Here is a 17,061-nt window from a genome sequence, read left to right on the forward strand (position 1 = left end):
CTGTGTCCTGGGAAAGCAGCAGAAGATGGCCCAAGTCCTTGGGCCCCTGTGCCAGAAGAAGCTCCTGGCTACTGGCTTCCGATTGGCTTAGCTCCGACCATTGTAGCCATTTGGGGAGTGAACCAGCAGATGGAAGACCTCTCTCTCCCTCCTTCTCTGTCTCTCTCTCTGCCCCTGCATCTCTGTAACTCTGCCTTTCAAACAAATAAAAAACTCTTTAAAAGGACATGTAAAAATGGAAGTAAAGGGGCCGGTGCTTTGGCATAGCAGGTAAAGCCGCCGCCTGCAGTGCCAGCATCCCAAATAGGCACTGGTTTGAGTCCCAGCTGCTTTACTTCTGATCCAGCTCTCTGCTAGGGCCTGGGAAAGCAACAGAAGATGGCCCAGGCCTTGGGCCCCTGCACCCATGCGGGAGACCTGGAAGAAGCTCCTGGCTTTGGATAGGTGCAGCTCTGGCCATTGCGGCCAGTTGGGAAATGAACCATTGGATGGAATACCTCTCTCTCTCTCTCTGCCTCTCCTTCTTGCTCTGTGTAACTCTGACTTTCAAGTAAATAAATAAATCTTTAAAAAAAATCCTAAAAAAAAAAAAAAACTCATAATTCTACTTCTATGTATAAATAGTCAAAAGAAATGAAAAACATATATCTGTGAAAAACACTTGCACAAAGCAGCATTATTCACAGTAGCCAGAAGATACAAATCATCAATGTACATTATCATTCATCAGCTGATGAATGGATAAATAAAATGTGGTAGATTCATACAATGGAGTATTATTCAGCAATAAAAAGGAAAGTTGTACTGGTAAGTGCCACAAAAATGAGATAGACCCCAAAACCATCATGTTAAGTGAAAGAAGCCGGTCACAGGTTACACTGAGTTATTCACATGAACCGTATAAACAAGGAAACTCTACAGAGATAGAGTGTATCACTGGTGACCCAGGGCTTGGCAGGTTTGAAGGGAATGAGGAGTGACTGGTAATGGGTACGAGGTCTTCCCTAGATGATGGAAATACTCTAAAACTCACCAGAGTGCTGGCTGTACAACTCCATAAATATACTAAATAAATGTTGCACGAATTGTCTATAAAAACTGGTTAAAAAGCAATGCAGCCGGCGCCGTGGCTCACTAGGCTAATCCTCCGCCTTGCGGCGCCGGCACACCCGGTTCTAGTCCCGGTCGGGGCGCCGGATTCTGTCCCGGTTGCCCCTCTTCCAGGCCAGCTCTCTGCTGTGGCCAGGGAGTGCAGTGGAGGATGGCCCAAGTACTTGGGCCCTGCACCCCATGGGAGACCAGGATAAGTACCTGGCTCCTGATATCAGATCAGCGCGGTGCACTGGCCGCGGCGGCGGACACTGGAGGGTGAACCAACGGCAAAGGAAGACCTTTCTCTCTGTCTCTCTCACTGTCCACTCTGCCTGTCAAAAAATAAATAAATAAAAAGCAATGCAAAGGATTCCTATTAAATGTTCTTTATATTACCCTATGATACAACCTTTCCCCAAAACAAAAAGCTTTATTATTTTTCTTAAAATGTTCAAGTGTTACTAATCATCACACCTGGCAAACTGTTTGAAATAGTGAGGAAAGGAGAAGGGGCAGGTGTTCCTATCTGCCAGCGAAGAGGACATGGGGATGCTGCGGGGCAGGCGAGCACACCCTGCTGTGCTCCACGCTGACATGAAAGCGGGGAGCAAGCGCTACGTGATCGGGGAGCACCTCCCACTACACCAACACCACGGCAGGGTCACCAGGGCAAGGTGGCTAACGGGATTCTTACCATACCTACAGTCACTAGTGTCCTCTTTAGTAATAGGTTTATTCTGCTGAAGTGGATCTCGGCCGTATTCTGGGCTGTTGGGACCCTCTCTATTCCCTCTGTAGGTAGTTAGCTTTTTCTCTTTCCCTATCTGCTTGAACAGGCTTACCAGACACTTTACCTCCCCTTCAACACTGTGGAACAAACATACCTGATTGGTAATCAAGGGTCCAAGACAATAAATCACAAGATTGATTTTTAAAGCTTCTGAAATGCTGGATATATGACTTATTTACTTGTGAAAGCCTGTGTCCAAACCTCTTCAAAACCTTGAGTTGGAGTAGGGCGTTTGGTCTAGCAGTTAGGACACCAGTGTTGCATTTTGGTTTAATTCCTGGCTCTGGCTCCTGATTCCAGCTTCCCATCAATGCAAATAGGCAGCAGTTAACAGCTTCAGTAGTCAGGTCCCTTTCACTCATGTGAGAGACCTGGCATAGTTTAGTCAGGATCACTGCAGGCGTTTGGGGAGTAAGCCAGCACATGAAAACTCTAATTAAAAAAACACTTTTTTGTTTTAAAAGCCCTGAGCTGGCTGATAAAATAACCAGTGAGCAATAATTTAGTGAGCTTTTTCATAATATACAATAGCATTTTGTAGGTGTGCATACACTCTGGCATGTAGACACCCTGGGAACACAAAGATCTATGTCTACCCTGTGCGTTGAGAAGGAGGGAAGCAGTACTACTGGCACCATGCCAAACTAAGTTTAGAAATGCAAGGAAGTTCTAAATCTTACTGACTACACATCTGATTTCTTTCTAGGATTGTGGGTGATACAAAATTTAAAAATTTAAATGTTATGCTTTACTGACAGTACAAAGAGCTGGTCTCAAAAGCTATAAACTAATGAATACAGGAACCAAACCATCTAAATACAGAGTCTGCTGATTTTGCTTCTCTACCACAGAGGTGATCTATGCTTGCAGGACTCAGTTTCACAGTTTATCCTGAAAGAAACACAGTCAACCCACTGAGTGATCTTCCTGACACTTTTAAGGACCATAAACAAAATTAAAGGCTCACTCTACTATGTGACACCTTACCTGCAGAATTCTGTCCTGGGAAGCTGGTGTTCGTGGTGTTCTAAGAGCAATGCTGTTGTTGGTGACATTATACTCTGACAAGAGAGTACTGGAAGCAGAGTTTGTTATACCAGATTCCTCAGCAGTCTGACGTGCAATTTCACTTGCTTGGCCTACTTTTACAACTTCCTGGAGTTCCGCATCTGAAATCTAAAAGGACATAACTGTCACAGTAAGCAACATCGTAACCAAGAATCAACACAGCTTAAAATGTCCATATACTAGGAAGAAAAATTATTGAAGCTGTATGTGCGATGAACACACAGGAATTCCTTGCACTACTCTCCTTTCTTGTGAAGCTCTGAAAATATCCATATTGAAGTTTTAAAAAGCATGGTGAAGGGGCCAGCATTGTGGCACAGTGAGTTAGGCAACCCGTATGGTTGCTAGTTTGAGTCCCAACTGCTCCACTCCCGATCCAGCACCATGCAAATGTGCCTGGGAAAGCAGTGGAAGATGGCCCAAGTCCTTGGGCCCCTGCACCTACAGGGAGATCTGGATTCAGCTCCTAGCTCCAGCTCCAGCTTGGCATAGCTTCAGCCATTTGAATGAAAATCAGCAGATGGAAGATCTCTCTCCCTCTCTGTTGCATGCTCACACTCACTCGCTCACTCTCTTTTTGTGACTCCGCATTTCAAATAAAAAAATCTTAAAAAAAAAAAGTGTGGGCCGGCACCGCGGCTCAGTAGGCTAATCCTCCACCTGGCGGCGCTGGCACACCGGGTTCTAGTCCCAGTCGGGGCGCCGGATTCTGTCCCGGTTGCCCCTCTTCCAGGCCAGCTCTCTGCTGTGGCCAGGGAGTGCAGTGGAGGATGGCCCAAGTGCTTGGGCCCTGCACCCCAGGGGAGACCAGGAGAAGCACCTGGCTCCTGCCATCGGATCAGCGCGGTGCGCCAGTCGCAGCGCATCAGCCACGGCGGCCATTGGAGGGTGAACCAACGGCAAAGGAAGACCTTTCTCTCTGTCTCTGTCTCTCTCACTGTCCACTCTGCCTGTCAAAAAAAAAAAAAAAAAAAAAAAAAAAAATTCTTTTTTAAATTTTAAAAAAAGTGTGGTGAAAAAAATTCATATGATACTTCCATGCCAAAATTCTTTCAAATCAACATATTAATATACCAAGAACATAAAATAGGGGCTGGCCTGAATCCCATATAAACACCAGTTTGAGTCCCAGCTGCTCCACTACTGACCCAGCTCCCAGCTAATGCACCTAGGAAAGCAGCAGCTGGTGGCCCAAGTGCTTGGGCCCCTAACACCCATGTGGGAGACCTAAATGAAGCTCCTGGCTCCTGGCTTCTGGCTTCCACCTGGCCCACCTGGTAGTTGTAGCCATTTGAGGAATCAACCAGCAGATAGAAGATCTCTCTCTCTCTCTCTCTTTGTAACTATGACTTTCAAATAAATAAGTAAATCTTTTAAAAAAAAATCTTTAACAAAACATGGGGCCCACACTGTGGCACAGCCTGCAGTGCCAACATCCCATATGGGTGCCAGTTTGAATCCTGGCTGCTCCACTTGCCAATCCAGCTCTCTGTTATAGCCTGGGAAAGCAGTAGAAGATGGCTCAAATCCTTGGGCCCTTGGATCGGCATGGGAGATCCCGAAGAAGCTCCTGGCTCCTGGCTTCAGCCAGGATCAGCCCAGCTCCACCCTTTCTGGCCATCTGGGGAGTGAACCAGTGGATGGAAGACCTCTCTCTCTCTGCCTCTGCCTCTCTGTAACTCTGCCTTTCAAATAAATAATCTGTTTTTTAAAAAGACATAAAATAATAGCATTTGCACAAAACAATTTATCAATATCAGTAGAAAATAGATTGAAAGCCAATTAAAATATCATAGAGAGAAAGTTCATTGAGCCACAAATCCTAAGAAAATATAAAGGTGTTATCTTAGTAATTTCAAGGAATACTGAAAAAAGACAGGCAAAATTTCAACTTGAAAAATATCACTACTAGAAAAAGCAGCATATGACAAAATTAGTTCATGTCCAAGAATCTTGTGTTGATGCAGACAATAAACTCATTTGAAGAAGGAAGCTCTTCTGATTTCCTAAGTCTTTTCCTGTATCCCACTAAACCTGTATGATTCTATAGAGCTGCACTTTTCAAAACAAAACCAGCAGTTACTCCAAGTTCCCATGTTCCTGATCAACTATAATTAAGACAAAAGATAGCGTATACAACAAACTGAGTAAGAGAATGTTTGTTGTCTCCTCCACAACTCCCACACTGATTATCATATCTATTGTCTCAAAGAGAAGCAAGACATACAAAACAGTCCCTGAGAGAAAGCAGCTTCAAGTTCACAGAGCCAACACACATCTTCAACGACAAAAGAGGCTGAAGCCCTAACCTGCTGCAAAGTGGCGAACAGCTGACGGTTACTTAACTGAATCATCACAAAGCAGTTTAAGACCTGATATGGTAACTTACACAGAGAACATGTTGTTTATTCATCATACCATATCTCAACTTACTTTTATGTGTGAATCACCCCTAAGACTGAATTTCTAAAAAGATTCTAGCACAAGTGTGATAGATAGGCCCTTAAACATTTGCTGAATAAATAATACAAGATACACATTCACACAATGAAAAACTGCTTTTATGAGATTACCTGAGGTGCAGGAAGTACTAATTTGCTTCTCTTTTTAGTGAATTCAGAAACACCACTAGTTTGAAGAATAGCTGATGGTAAATCAGATTCTTTTTTCCTTTTCAAATGCTGTTTGTCTTTTTTTCTGTCTCTTCCCTCTTTTTCACTGTCATGGATCAAGGTAAAGAAGAAGGCATTTGTAAGTTACACATAAGCAGTAACACTAAAAGTCATATATAAATACAATTCCATTTCTAAGAAAATAACTAAATACAAAGACGAAAACAATACACATTTTAAACCATTACTTACCTACTATAGTCAAGAAAAATACAAAAATTCAATACAGAATTAAGAAAGCAGGGTACATTAAGTAAATACCAAATATCGAAATACATTAACTATAGAAAGATATGCAAAACATTACTTAATGTCAAAAGACTAAAACTATTCACACATTAACATATTTATATAAAAATGTGTGACACACAGGAAAAGGATGAAATGATATGCCAAAAAGGATGAAGGAAATCAAATTAAAACACACTGTAAATTCTTAAATTTCCCTTTAAAGCTGTTACTAAATTGTAATGATTTTTAAAATTCACAGAGGTAGGCACGTGGCCTTGTGGTTAACATGCCAATTAAGTCACCCGCATGCCATACCAGAGTACCTGGATTCAATATAGAGCTCTGGCTCCTGACTCCAGCTTCCTGCTAATACAGACCCTGGAAGGGAGCAGTAATGGCCCAGGTAATTGGGTACCTGACACTCACATGGGAGATGTGATTGAGTTCCCAACTCCTGACTTCAGCCAGGGCTGGCCATAGTTGCTGTGGACATTGGGAAATGAACCAGCAGATGGGAACTCTATGTCTTCTGTATCTCAAACTGTGTGTGTATGTGTGTGTGTGTGTGTGTGTCTGCCTCTCAAATAAATATTAAGAATAAATAAATAAAATTCACACATTTTTAAAAGGGTTGTTAACTATTTGAAAGGCAGAGAGAAAGAAAGAATCTCCCATCTACTTGTTCACTCCTCAAATGCCTGCACTGCACAATGCTGAAGCCAGGAGCCAGGAACTTAATCAGAATCTCCCACATGAGTGGCAAGCACCCAGGTACTTGAGCCATCATCTGCTGTCTCCCAGGGTGCACATTAGGAATTGGAAGTGGAGCCAGACCTTGAACCCAGACACTATAATACACAGCACAGGCATCCCAAGTAGTGGCTTAACCACTACTCCAAATGTTTGCCCCAAAAAAGGATTTTGAGCACTGAGAAATGACACTCAAAGGCCATTAGAAAGCCTACAGCTAGGGGAAGGTGATCTTTCAAACCTCCACTATCTCCTTGTCTTCTCTCAAATGTCTTTCTTTCCCTCCACTGGCCTATTACTTCCAAATGACCCATTTTCCTCTCTAATCTCTTTATTTGTAAAGCCTATCTACAGCAAGGTCCTGATTTGATAAGTAAATACAAGGGCGTATATCAAGAAAACTGTTTTACAATGACTTGTATCTGGTTAGTAACAATTCATGTCAACAGAAATAGAAAGGCATCAGAGAACAGAAAACTAAAAGAATCCTTAATGATTGTAAGATGTTCACCCCACAATATTCACATATAAGATTAAAGTATGTTCTAATAAACTCTGACATTAAGAAAAACCCTCTGCACCATAAATCCTCTACAACAAAAATAACTTATAAATATGCCTAGCTATCTCTATCAAGTGAAAATATTCAAGAATGCACTGGTAACTTTTTTTCCTTTTAATTTTAATAAAAACAGGGCAAAATTTTCAACTAGTAAAGAACCCTCTTCCCAAAAAAAGAAACCAGCAGACTAGATTTTGATGACAGATTCCTTAAGGCTATTAGTAAAACAACTGATCTACTCCAAACATGCGTACATGGGAAGATGTGACTCAGTGAGTAAACAGCCACTCAGAGCCAAACACTACAATTCAAGAGCCACAAACAGCATTCAGTGCTAAAAACAGGACCACCAAGGCCACCTTTTCTCAGAAAGGTGAATCCATAATAAAGGAGACTGAAGACCACACTCTGCTAAATAATAAAAACCTGGCTCTGATAAAAACAATAGCTGGTCTTTCAGAAAATTCTTCCCATATCTTTCCATTTTCCAAGTCAGAAAGGCAACTTACGATCTCAGCTCTCCATCCAGATCCTGTTGTCTTAATTTCCTGAAATCTGCATCAAGGGTTTGGTAGTTTTCCTCAGAAGTGTCGTAAAAACCAAGGGCAGGCTTTTTTTCAAATGGGATTTCAGCATTATAATCAACTCCTCTCTTCTTCTTTCTTTTCTTCTGAATTTCTATGCCAGCTGCTCGAAGTTCTCTTCTTTTCTGGAGGGCAGCAAGACGCCTAAACAAAGTGAATACAAAATCACCTTGAAAATCACATACCATGGGCAGGGAGGTTTGATCAACAGAGTTTAGAAAACCAGCTGGCTATTTAGGAAAGAAGTATCTCCTTAAATCCTCACCTCACACCATCCTAAAATAAATTCCAGTTTTGGTTTAACGGTATACAACATAAGCATATATAGTATAATACAAAAAGAAAAACAAGAAAGAACTATGATAAAACTTATCTCTAGATAGGAGTGTACTTTGTAATTAAATAAATGGCAAGAAAAGATTAACAGCTATGAGATTTAAATTCTATAACTTTGTAGCACTATAAAAAAAATCCTAAAATGAAATTAAAAGACAAATAGGAAAAGTACAATTAATATTAGGAATGCTTAAATAGAGTCCATGCAAAGCTTTTCATTTATTTTATTTTTTTTTAATGCACTCCAGAGCAAATGTTTGGTTTAGCAGGTAAGATTCTGCATTGGGGGAGTCCAGCATTGCATCACAGCAGGTTAAGCCACCACTTGTGATGCAACCATCCCAAATCAGAGTGCTGGTTGGAGTCCCAGCTGCTTGTTTCCAACCCAGTTTCCTGCTAATATACCTGGGAATACAACAGGGGATGGTCCCATAGTAAGCTAAGGCTCTGCCTGCAGCACCAGTATGCTACATTGGTGCCAATTCAAGTCCCAGCCGCTCTACTTCCATTCCAGCTCTCTGCTATAGCTTGGGAAAGCAGTGGAAGATGGCCCAATGTGGGAGACCCAGAAGAAGCTCCTGGTTCCTGGCTTCAGAGTGGCTCAGCTCTGGCTGTTGCAGCCATTTGGTGAGCGAGCCAGCAGATAGAAGACCTTTCTTTCTCTGCCTCTATGTAACTCTGCCTTTCAAGGTGAAATTCCATTTAATTTTTACTCTTTTCTTTGTATTTTCCCATGCCTCAATGATGAGAAACATTATTCACAATATTAAAAGAGGGAGACAAATTACAATACAGTATATAAAACTACTTTCCAAGGGGCCAACCCTGTGGCTGTAGCCTGTAAAACCACTGTCTGCAGTGCCAGCATCCCATATGGGTGCTTGTTTGAGTCCCAGCTGCTCCACTTCCCATCCAGCTCCCTGCGATTGTGCTGGGAAAGCAGCAAAGGACAGCCCAAGTGCTTGGGCCCTACTACCCACATGGGAGATGGAGATGGAGTTCTGAGCTCCTGGCTCCTCCCTGGAACAGCCCTGGCTACTGCGGCCATTTGAGGAGTAAACTAGCAGGTGAAAGATCTCTCTGTTTCTTCCTGTAACTCTGCCTTTCAAATAAATAAATAAATCTTTTTTTTACAATAAAACTTCAAAAATGACATGAAAACTTCAAGAAAAGGACTCAACGAGTGGTTTCAAATTAGAAGAAAAGTGAAGACAGATCAGCAATGATTATTACATCCCAAAGAAAAAGGAAAACAAGAAATATAAACAGCGCCTCAAGTGTATGTGGAACACCTTTAAATGTACCAACACATCTAACAGGAGAACCCAAAAAAGAGGGGAAAGAAGCAAAATAAAATATTCAAAGATACCATCACAGAAAAGTCTCCAAATTTTTTGAAATACATCAATCTTTACATCCAGGAAGCTCAAGGAAGTCCACGACAAAGAAATCCACAGATAAATCATTAAAATTGCTGAGGGCCAAAGACAAAGAGAAAATCTTTTTTTATTTATTTTTTTTTTTTTTTTTTTTTTTTTTTTTTGGACAGGCAGAGTGGACAGTGAGAGAGAGAGAGAGAGAGAGAGAGAGAGAAAGGTCTTCCTTTTGCCATTGGTTCACCCTCCAATGGCCACCGCGGCTGGCCACAGTGCAGCCAGCGCATCATGCTGATCCGATGGCAGGAGCCAGGTGCTTCTCCTGGTCTCCCATGGGGTGCAGGGCCCCCATCCCCCACTGCACTCCCTGGCCACAGCAGAGAGCTGGACTGGAAGAGGAGCAACCGGGACAGAATCCAGCGCCCCGACCGGGTCTAGTGCCGGCACCGCAAGCAGATTAGCCTACTGAGCCGCGGGGCCAGCCAAAGAGAAAATCTTGAAAGCAGTAAGGCAAAAATGATTTAACACTTTTAAGTGAACCCTCAATAAGTTTAACAGCTGACTTCAAACTTATAGTATGATCCAACTTTGTATAAGTATTAGTGGAACAGGTCTTCAAAAAGTTCATGGAAATGTGTACTGTGAGAAAACTGCATGAATTTCAAAATAAGCAATATTTTTATTTATCAATGAACTTTTTGAAGTACTCTTATATACATAAGTGCATATCTATGTTATTGAGAGAAAGGTTTGGAAGGATATATTTCAAAATGCTGAAAAAATTTCATTCTTTAAATGAAAAAGAAAAAAGAGTTAAAATTATACTAGAAGGCTTTTCAACATAATGTTCTGTGACTATAACCAAGTCATAAAGCATTGTCTCAACCATGTCCCAAAATAAAAGTATGAAAAGTACTTTTATCAACAAAAATGCTTTGAGTAATAAAACAGATCTATAATTTAACAGTTTCTTTAAGAATTCTGCACTGTACATTGCATCCAGCCAAGATGTATGTATGACACAACTTATAAATACATGTAGATTCTACGAGAAAACCTACCAGAAATTGTAGGGCAAATTAAAATCTGCAAATATGGGGTCTGTGTTGTGGTGCAGTGAGTTAAGCTACCACCTGCAATGCTGGCATCCCAAGTACCAGTTAGAGTACTGGCTGCTCCACTTCCAATCCAGCTGCCTGCTAATGTGCCTGGGAAAGCAGAGAAAGTTAGCCCAAGATGCCACCCATGTGGGAGATTTGGATGGAGTTCTGGACTCTTGGCTTTGGCCTGGCCTAATACTGACCATCTCAGCCATCTGAGGAGTGAACCACCAGATGGAAGATCAGTATCTCTCTCTCTGTCACCCTGCTTTTCAAATAAATAAAGCCAAAAAAAAAAAAAAAAAAAACAAACCTGCAAAAATGTATTTAAATCATTCAACACTAGCCACACTTAGAAATTTTTTACATATGTATTTGCTGTATCTCTTGGCACAAACCACATGGCTGAAAGGCTCTGAAAATCTAGTCCTCAAACAACCCTGGCCCAAATGGAAAAGTAAATTCTTTTAAACCTTACGTTACTTAACCCTAAACTGTATACAGAACAGACTGGGTAGTAAACTTAGCACTTCCTCCTGGTTTCTGTCTTCTACCCCAAGCCAGTCACAGTCCCATCAAAAGTATCTATTCTAGCCTGGTGATTGGCCAATTATGCCAACAACCATCCTCAGACTGAATGAATCCTCCATCCCAGGATCTGGCACTTTTAAGTCATTACTGGGGGAACTATCAACACAATGCTACCCATCAGGTCCAGAGCACTTTCTAGCCAGCTTGGGGAGCACAAAAAAACACTAATGCCTAAATCTCAGATGTAATAAGTTATTATACAGTTCAAATTTTTCCCTTTATTGACTTCATTCTGGGCTAACATGGATGAGATCAACCATGAATTTAACCACAAGGAAGAAAGAAGGGTAAAGTGGAGAAAATCCTGGTGCTTAATATATACTCATTTCTCAAATGACAATTTCTATGACCATAAAATTTGCTTCAAAGTTCATTAGTTCTCTCTGCTCATTTGAAATTCCTGTTTCACAGCCAGTGCCTGCCCAATAATAACTAGGAAGAGTAACTAACTGGTAGTCATCCTAAAGTCGCATGATGTTGTGTGTCCTCCAGAACAACCCAACATACCTGGTACACTGGGCATCACTTCTGTGATGTCTTATAAAATTTTGTAAAGATGTATTTTTTTCTATAACTACTCTGAAATGGTGAGGGAAAAAAGTACAAGACTTTTTCAAAGTAATAAAGCAGCTAAGGAATATTAGCAAAATGGGAACTGGATAATTCCAATTATTATTTACCCAACAAGGCTGATAAATCACGCAGGTTTGTCAGGCCTACAGATACAGACACTAACCACTGAACATGGATGGAGACAATCATACCTTGCTTCTTCCAACTGTTTTTCTCTTGCTTTCCTCTTGGCCTTCTTTCCCTGAGTATTAGCTAAGCGAGCTCTGGCTTCAGAGAGCATCTCAAGTTCATCTGCAAAAATAAAAAGAAGAAAAACTTAGTTCTTTCCTAACAGACATACACTAATGCTTAAAATGAGAAAAAAAAAAAATTGAATAGCACAATAGAGGTAGCTTGAGTTTTGAGGCCCGAGAAACAGGTTAAAAACCAGGCTACTACTGCTAACACTGTGACCTTACTCATTTATTTACTGTCCCTGACCAAGTTCCCCTATGAGACTGGAATAATTCCTATTTCACAGGGATGTTCAGAAGCACTAAGTAAAATGAAACATGTAAAGCACACAGTAAGTATTTATTACATGGTGGCTCTAATTACCATATCCTTCATTATCATCAACTAACAGGCAGTGTACAAATTATGAAATATTATAAAAACTACTTAATTAGGGAGAATTGCTCATCTTCATTAAACATTTTTTCCTCAGAACTATTTCTCTCCTCCAGCACATTTTCCATGGTTCTCCAGAATAGAGTAATAAATGCCATTACTAATGCCTTAGAGCAACTCCTATACAAGGCTATCCAATGAAATCACATGAACTTTCAAATAACCCACATTCTAGTATCATCGGTCTCCCTTGCCTCCCAGCTATACCCAACCCCCTTCTCATCCCCAGACGCACAGAGTCACTATCTGCAGGGTAGGACTTGGCACATATTTGCAAAAGTTCTACAAGGCGCCAGGGCTGTGATGACGTGGGTAAAGCTGCCACCTGCAACGCCAGCATCCCATATGGGCACCAGTTCGTGTCTCTGCTGCTCCACTTCTGATCCAGCTCCCTGCTAATGGCCTGGGAAAAGCAGTGGAAGATGCTTGGCAAAAGTGTCTGGGCCCCTGCCACCTACATAGGAAACCTAAGTGAAGAAGCTCCTGGTCCTGGCTCCAGCATGGTTTAGGCCTGATCGCTGCAACCTTCTGGGGAATGAACCAGTGGTCAGAAGATCTTTCTATGTCCCTATCTCTGTGTAACTCTGCCTTTCAAATAAATCAATCAATCATAAAAAAAAAAAAAAAAAAAAAAAAATTGTTCCCCAAGTAGCAATGATGCAGCCAGTCTACCCAGTGTTCCTTTGGGAAATACCACCTTCAAACACTTTTAAAACTCAACAAATAACCATTTACTGTTCACAAGAACCATTAGAGGGAAAGCGGGTGTTATTCTCTAGCTGACAGGAAAGAATACCATGACTCAGAAAGATTATGACTTGCCTAAAGTCACATGTCTGTCAGTGGCAGACACAGGTCTAAAATCCAATTCCTCTGGGTCTTGGTTCAATGCCTCCTGGAATCATTAAGTCTCTATCAGAGTTCTGCAATGCTGCCATCTCAGAGATTAAATGACCATCAAAGAAGTAGTTAACAGGAGAACTGAGATCTGATATCCTGACTTGTTACCTCTGTGGAAGGGGAATGAGAAACAAAACTCAAGGGCTCACTCTAGCCTCCAGTAAATGTGCCCAGTGCCATTACACTGTTTCATTTATTAAATGAATTAGAGAAGGAAGATAACAGAGCACTGTCCAAAAAGAGCAAATACTCTGTAATAGGAACGACTGGACACACTTAGATACCTGAAGCAACAACTGATAATGTGGACTCAAAAAGTCAGGGTTCAAAAAGGAGCTAAAAAGTTAAAAAAGGAGGCCTGAGGAGTTTACAGTAACCAAAGAAGCAAACTCTTCAGAAGCATATATTTACCTTCATCCATATCAATTGGATCAGGTCGTGCTGGTTTTGTTTCTGGATTTGGGTCTATTTCTCCAGGTTTAAGTTTTCGTGGATCATCTGTTGTTTCCTCCTCATTGTCTCTTTGGGCAGTTTTATCCCTACAAAAAAGCCCATATAAGTCAGTTACACTATCATACTATGTGGTATGACAATTATCAGATTTCCTAACTCTGGTATTCTATTTTTTCCCAAAAAAAAACACTGAATACTAACAAGATAAAGCATGTCCAGCGTTGCTTCATCTGAAATAAATGAAATTGAAATCTTCTACTTTCATTGAGTGCTTCCATTCTCTATGAAATAACTCTTAAGCACAAATACACAGCCATACTAATACAAACCCTATTAGCCACCTGCAACGCCAGAATCAAAATGTTTCATTCAATATTTAATTTGCCCAGATTTTCTATGAACACATAGGACTTATAAAAGTTTTTTTTTAATTATTTTAACAAGTATGTAACGTGCCAGAGGAACCCAAAATGGCAGACTTTGAGGACTGGGTATCAGATGAGGAGAAGGTACACATAGCTGCTAAATTCATAACTCATGCACCCCCAGGGAAATTTAACAAAGTATTCAATGATGTCTGGCTACTACTTAATAATGACAATCTCTTCGGGGAAGGGACAGCACATGCATTTGCCCAACATAACATGGATCAGTTCATGCCTGTGAAGACAGAAGGATCCGAAGATCAGGTCTTTTTTTTTTTTTTTTTTTAAGATTCTATTTATTTGACAGGTAGAGTTATAGACAATGAGACAGAGTTTGACAGGTAGAGTTATAGTGAAAGAGACAGAAAGGTCTTCCTTCCATTGGTTCACCCCCAAAATGGCCGCAACGGCCAGAGCTACGCCGATCTGAAGCCAGGAGCCAGGTGCTTCTCCTGGTCTCCCATGGGGTGCAGGGCCCAAGCACTTGGGCCATCCTCCACTGCTATCCCAGGCCACAGCAGAGAGCTGGACTGGAAGAGGAGCAACCAGGACAGAATCTGGCGCCCCCACCGGGACTAGAACCCGGGGTGCCGGCGCCGCAGGCGCAGGATTAACCTAGTGCTCCGCAGTGCCTGCCCCAACCAAAGAAGATCAGGTCTTAATTATAGAGAACAATGACCCGGGTAATAGCAGATTTTTAGATCCAAGAAACAAAATTTCCTTTAAGTCTGATCACTTACAGAAAGAAGCAAGAGATCCCCAGTCAGAGGAAGCAGCTAAAGGTTTGAAGTCTTGGAGAGAACCCTGTGACAGTGCTTTAAGAGCCTACGTAAGAGATCATTCTTCCAACAGCTTCTGTACTGTGTATGCTAAAACTATGGATGGGCAACAGACTACCACTGCATGTACTGACAACCACCTGTTTCAGTCTAAAAACCTCTAGAACAGTTGCTGGAGATCAGAGTGGAAATTCACCATCACACCACCCACAACCCAAGCGGCTGGAGTACTCAAGATTCAGGTTCACTATTATGGAGATGGCAATGCTCAGCTGGTTAGTCATAAATCTGTACCAGATTCAGCAATTGTGTCAAATGAAGACCAAACTGTCGAGTTTATTAAACACATAAAGAACACAGACAACGAGTATCAGACTGATCAGTGAAAACTATCAAACCTTACACCAGTAACTTTCAGTTACCTGTACCAAAATGGACTGGAACAAGATACTCAGCCAAGATTAGCAAAGAAATGCAGAATGCTTAAAAGCTGACTGTAGATTCTTCAGTATGTGCAACTAAAGGATTCAACATGTGGTCTTATGATAAGTGATTTATAACCAAGAGTGATATCTTGCTAGGGCTTTCAAAGCTAACAGGTTTTAAAGTACTGTTGAAAACTATAGCATTGTCTTGATTTCTTTTGTGTTGTCTACCTTGTAATTTTCTGTGATCACTGAATTTACTCGTAAATCTTTTTTCCTTACATTTAACGTTGGAGAAAGAAATCTATCCTGAAATCATTTTACTGTTCAGAAAATTTTCTTAGTCACAAAGCCCCATTACTGATGTAACAGATAATATCTTCAGTACTTTCTAACCCGTCCTTCAAAGCACTTCTGGTACTTCGGTGGTGATCCACCAACAGCTAAAGAGGCTATGCTACAAACTACAGTTAAATGGAAGACACTGGCCGGCGCCGCGGCTCACTAGGCTAATCCTCCGCCTTGCGGCGCCGGCACACCGGGTTCTAGTCCCGGTCGGGGCGCCGGATTCTGTCCCGGTTGCCCCTCTTCCAGGCCAGCCCTCTGCTGTGGCCAGGGAGTGCAGTGGAGGATGGCCCAGGTGCTTGGGCCCTGCACCCCATGGGAGACCAGGAAAAGCACCTGGCTCCTGGCTCCTGCCATCGGATCAGGGCGGTGCACCGGCCGCAGCGCGCCGGCCGCGGCGGCCATTGGAGGGTGAACCAACGGCAAAGGAAGACCTTTCCCTCTGTCTCTCTCTCTGTCCACTCTTGCCTGTCAAAAAATAAATAAATAAATAAATAAATAAATGGAAGACACATTCATTCTCTTCCTAACCTCTCTGATCATTTATGACATCCCATAATGGTAGTTCAAAAGTTTTAACTGGGGCTTTTCAGACTCTTTTTGAGGAGCAAAGGAAGTTTTCTGGAACTTCCGTTATAGCCAGCTTCTCTGCAGAACTTGCTTTTAAATCCAAAGACTTGAACCATGTTCCCTGCACACAAACATGTTTGCTTCTCTCCCTTCTCTCATTGGATCCTTTCCACCTAGTACCACTGTAGTTACAGACTGTTTAGAACAGTTTTACCCATTTTTTTTTTCAATTCAAGAACTGCTGACCTACCGTGGATATAACAGAGTATAAAACTTGAAAACTGCAGATGTTAAAGAAATTATAATTACTTTGTACTTTGTTGCAGAATTGTGCTATAAGCAAATAAATCAACTATGTGAATCACAAACACACAAAGTAAACCAAAGTGAAAAGGATAACTGTCAAGCAGTATCTTTCCATTGTAATCTTTTATTTAACTGAATACTAGTGATTTCTTCTAAATAGAATTTAATACTTGTTTCAAATTATTTTTCCTCAGTCCTGTCTGCCAAGAACGCAAATTTAAGTATGATACAACAACCCTTCCCAGGTATATTGGCAGGTTTATGTGTGATCTCAGAATACGCAAGTGACACAGAAATGATATGACAACTGGAAATGGTGGATTCATTTGCATTGTTTACACTTCTAGGAGCAGGCCTTAAGGAAATGTCCATGTTTTAAGAAACTCAGTAGTGTCTTCCTACTTGTCTCCAGATGTATGTTTTAAAAAAAAAAAGTGTTTGCTCTTCAGAGTTGTTTTTGCTCA

At 41.4% G+C, this 17,061-nt stretch overlaps 1 protein-coding gene and 1 pseudogene across 1 annotated transcript in view; one reads left to right on the plus strand and one right to left on the minus strand.

Moving 5' to 3' along the window:
• Nucleotides 1-17,061, minus strand: part of CDC5L (cell division cycle 5 like) — a 52,490-nt gene that overhangs the window by 29,564 nt on the left and 5,865 nt on the right. The window contains exons 4-8 of the mRNA XM_002714454.5: nt 13,706-13,833; nt 11,917-12,016; nt 7,675-7,893; nt 5,524-5,668; nt 2,870-3,058 (exon numbers count right to left, since the gene is read on the minus strand). Of these exons, the coding sequence (XP_002714500.1) occupies nt 2,870-3,058; nt 5,524-5,668; nt 7,675-7,893; nt 11,917-12,016; nt 13,706-13,833 (781 nt within the window). The remainder of the gene's footprint in view (nt 1-2,869; nt 3,059-5,523; nt 5,669-7,674; nt 7,894-11,916; nt 12,017-13,705; nt 13,834-17,061) is intronic.
• LOC100341621 (F-actin-capping protein subunit alpha-1-like) lies at nt 14,218-15,438 on the plus strand (annotated as a pseudogene).

The sequence above is a fragment of the Oryctolagus cuniculus genome, chromosome 5 (genome assembly GCF_964237555.1).
Source record: "Oryctolagus cuniculus chromosome 5, mOryCun1.1, whole genome shotgun sequence".
NCBI classification, from domain to species: Eukaryota; Metazoa; Chordata; class Mammalia; order Lagomorpha; family Leporidae; genus Oryctolagus; species Oryctolagus cuniculus.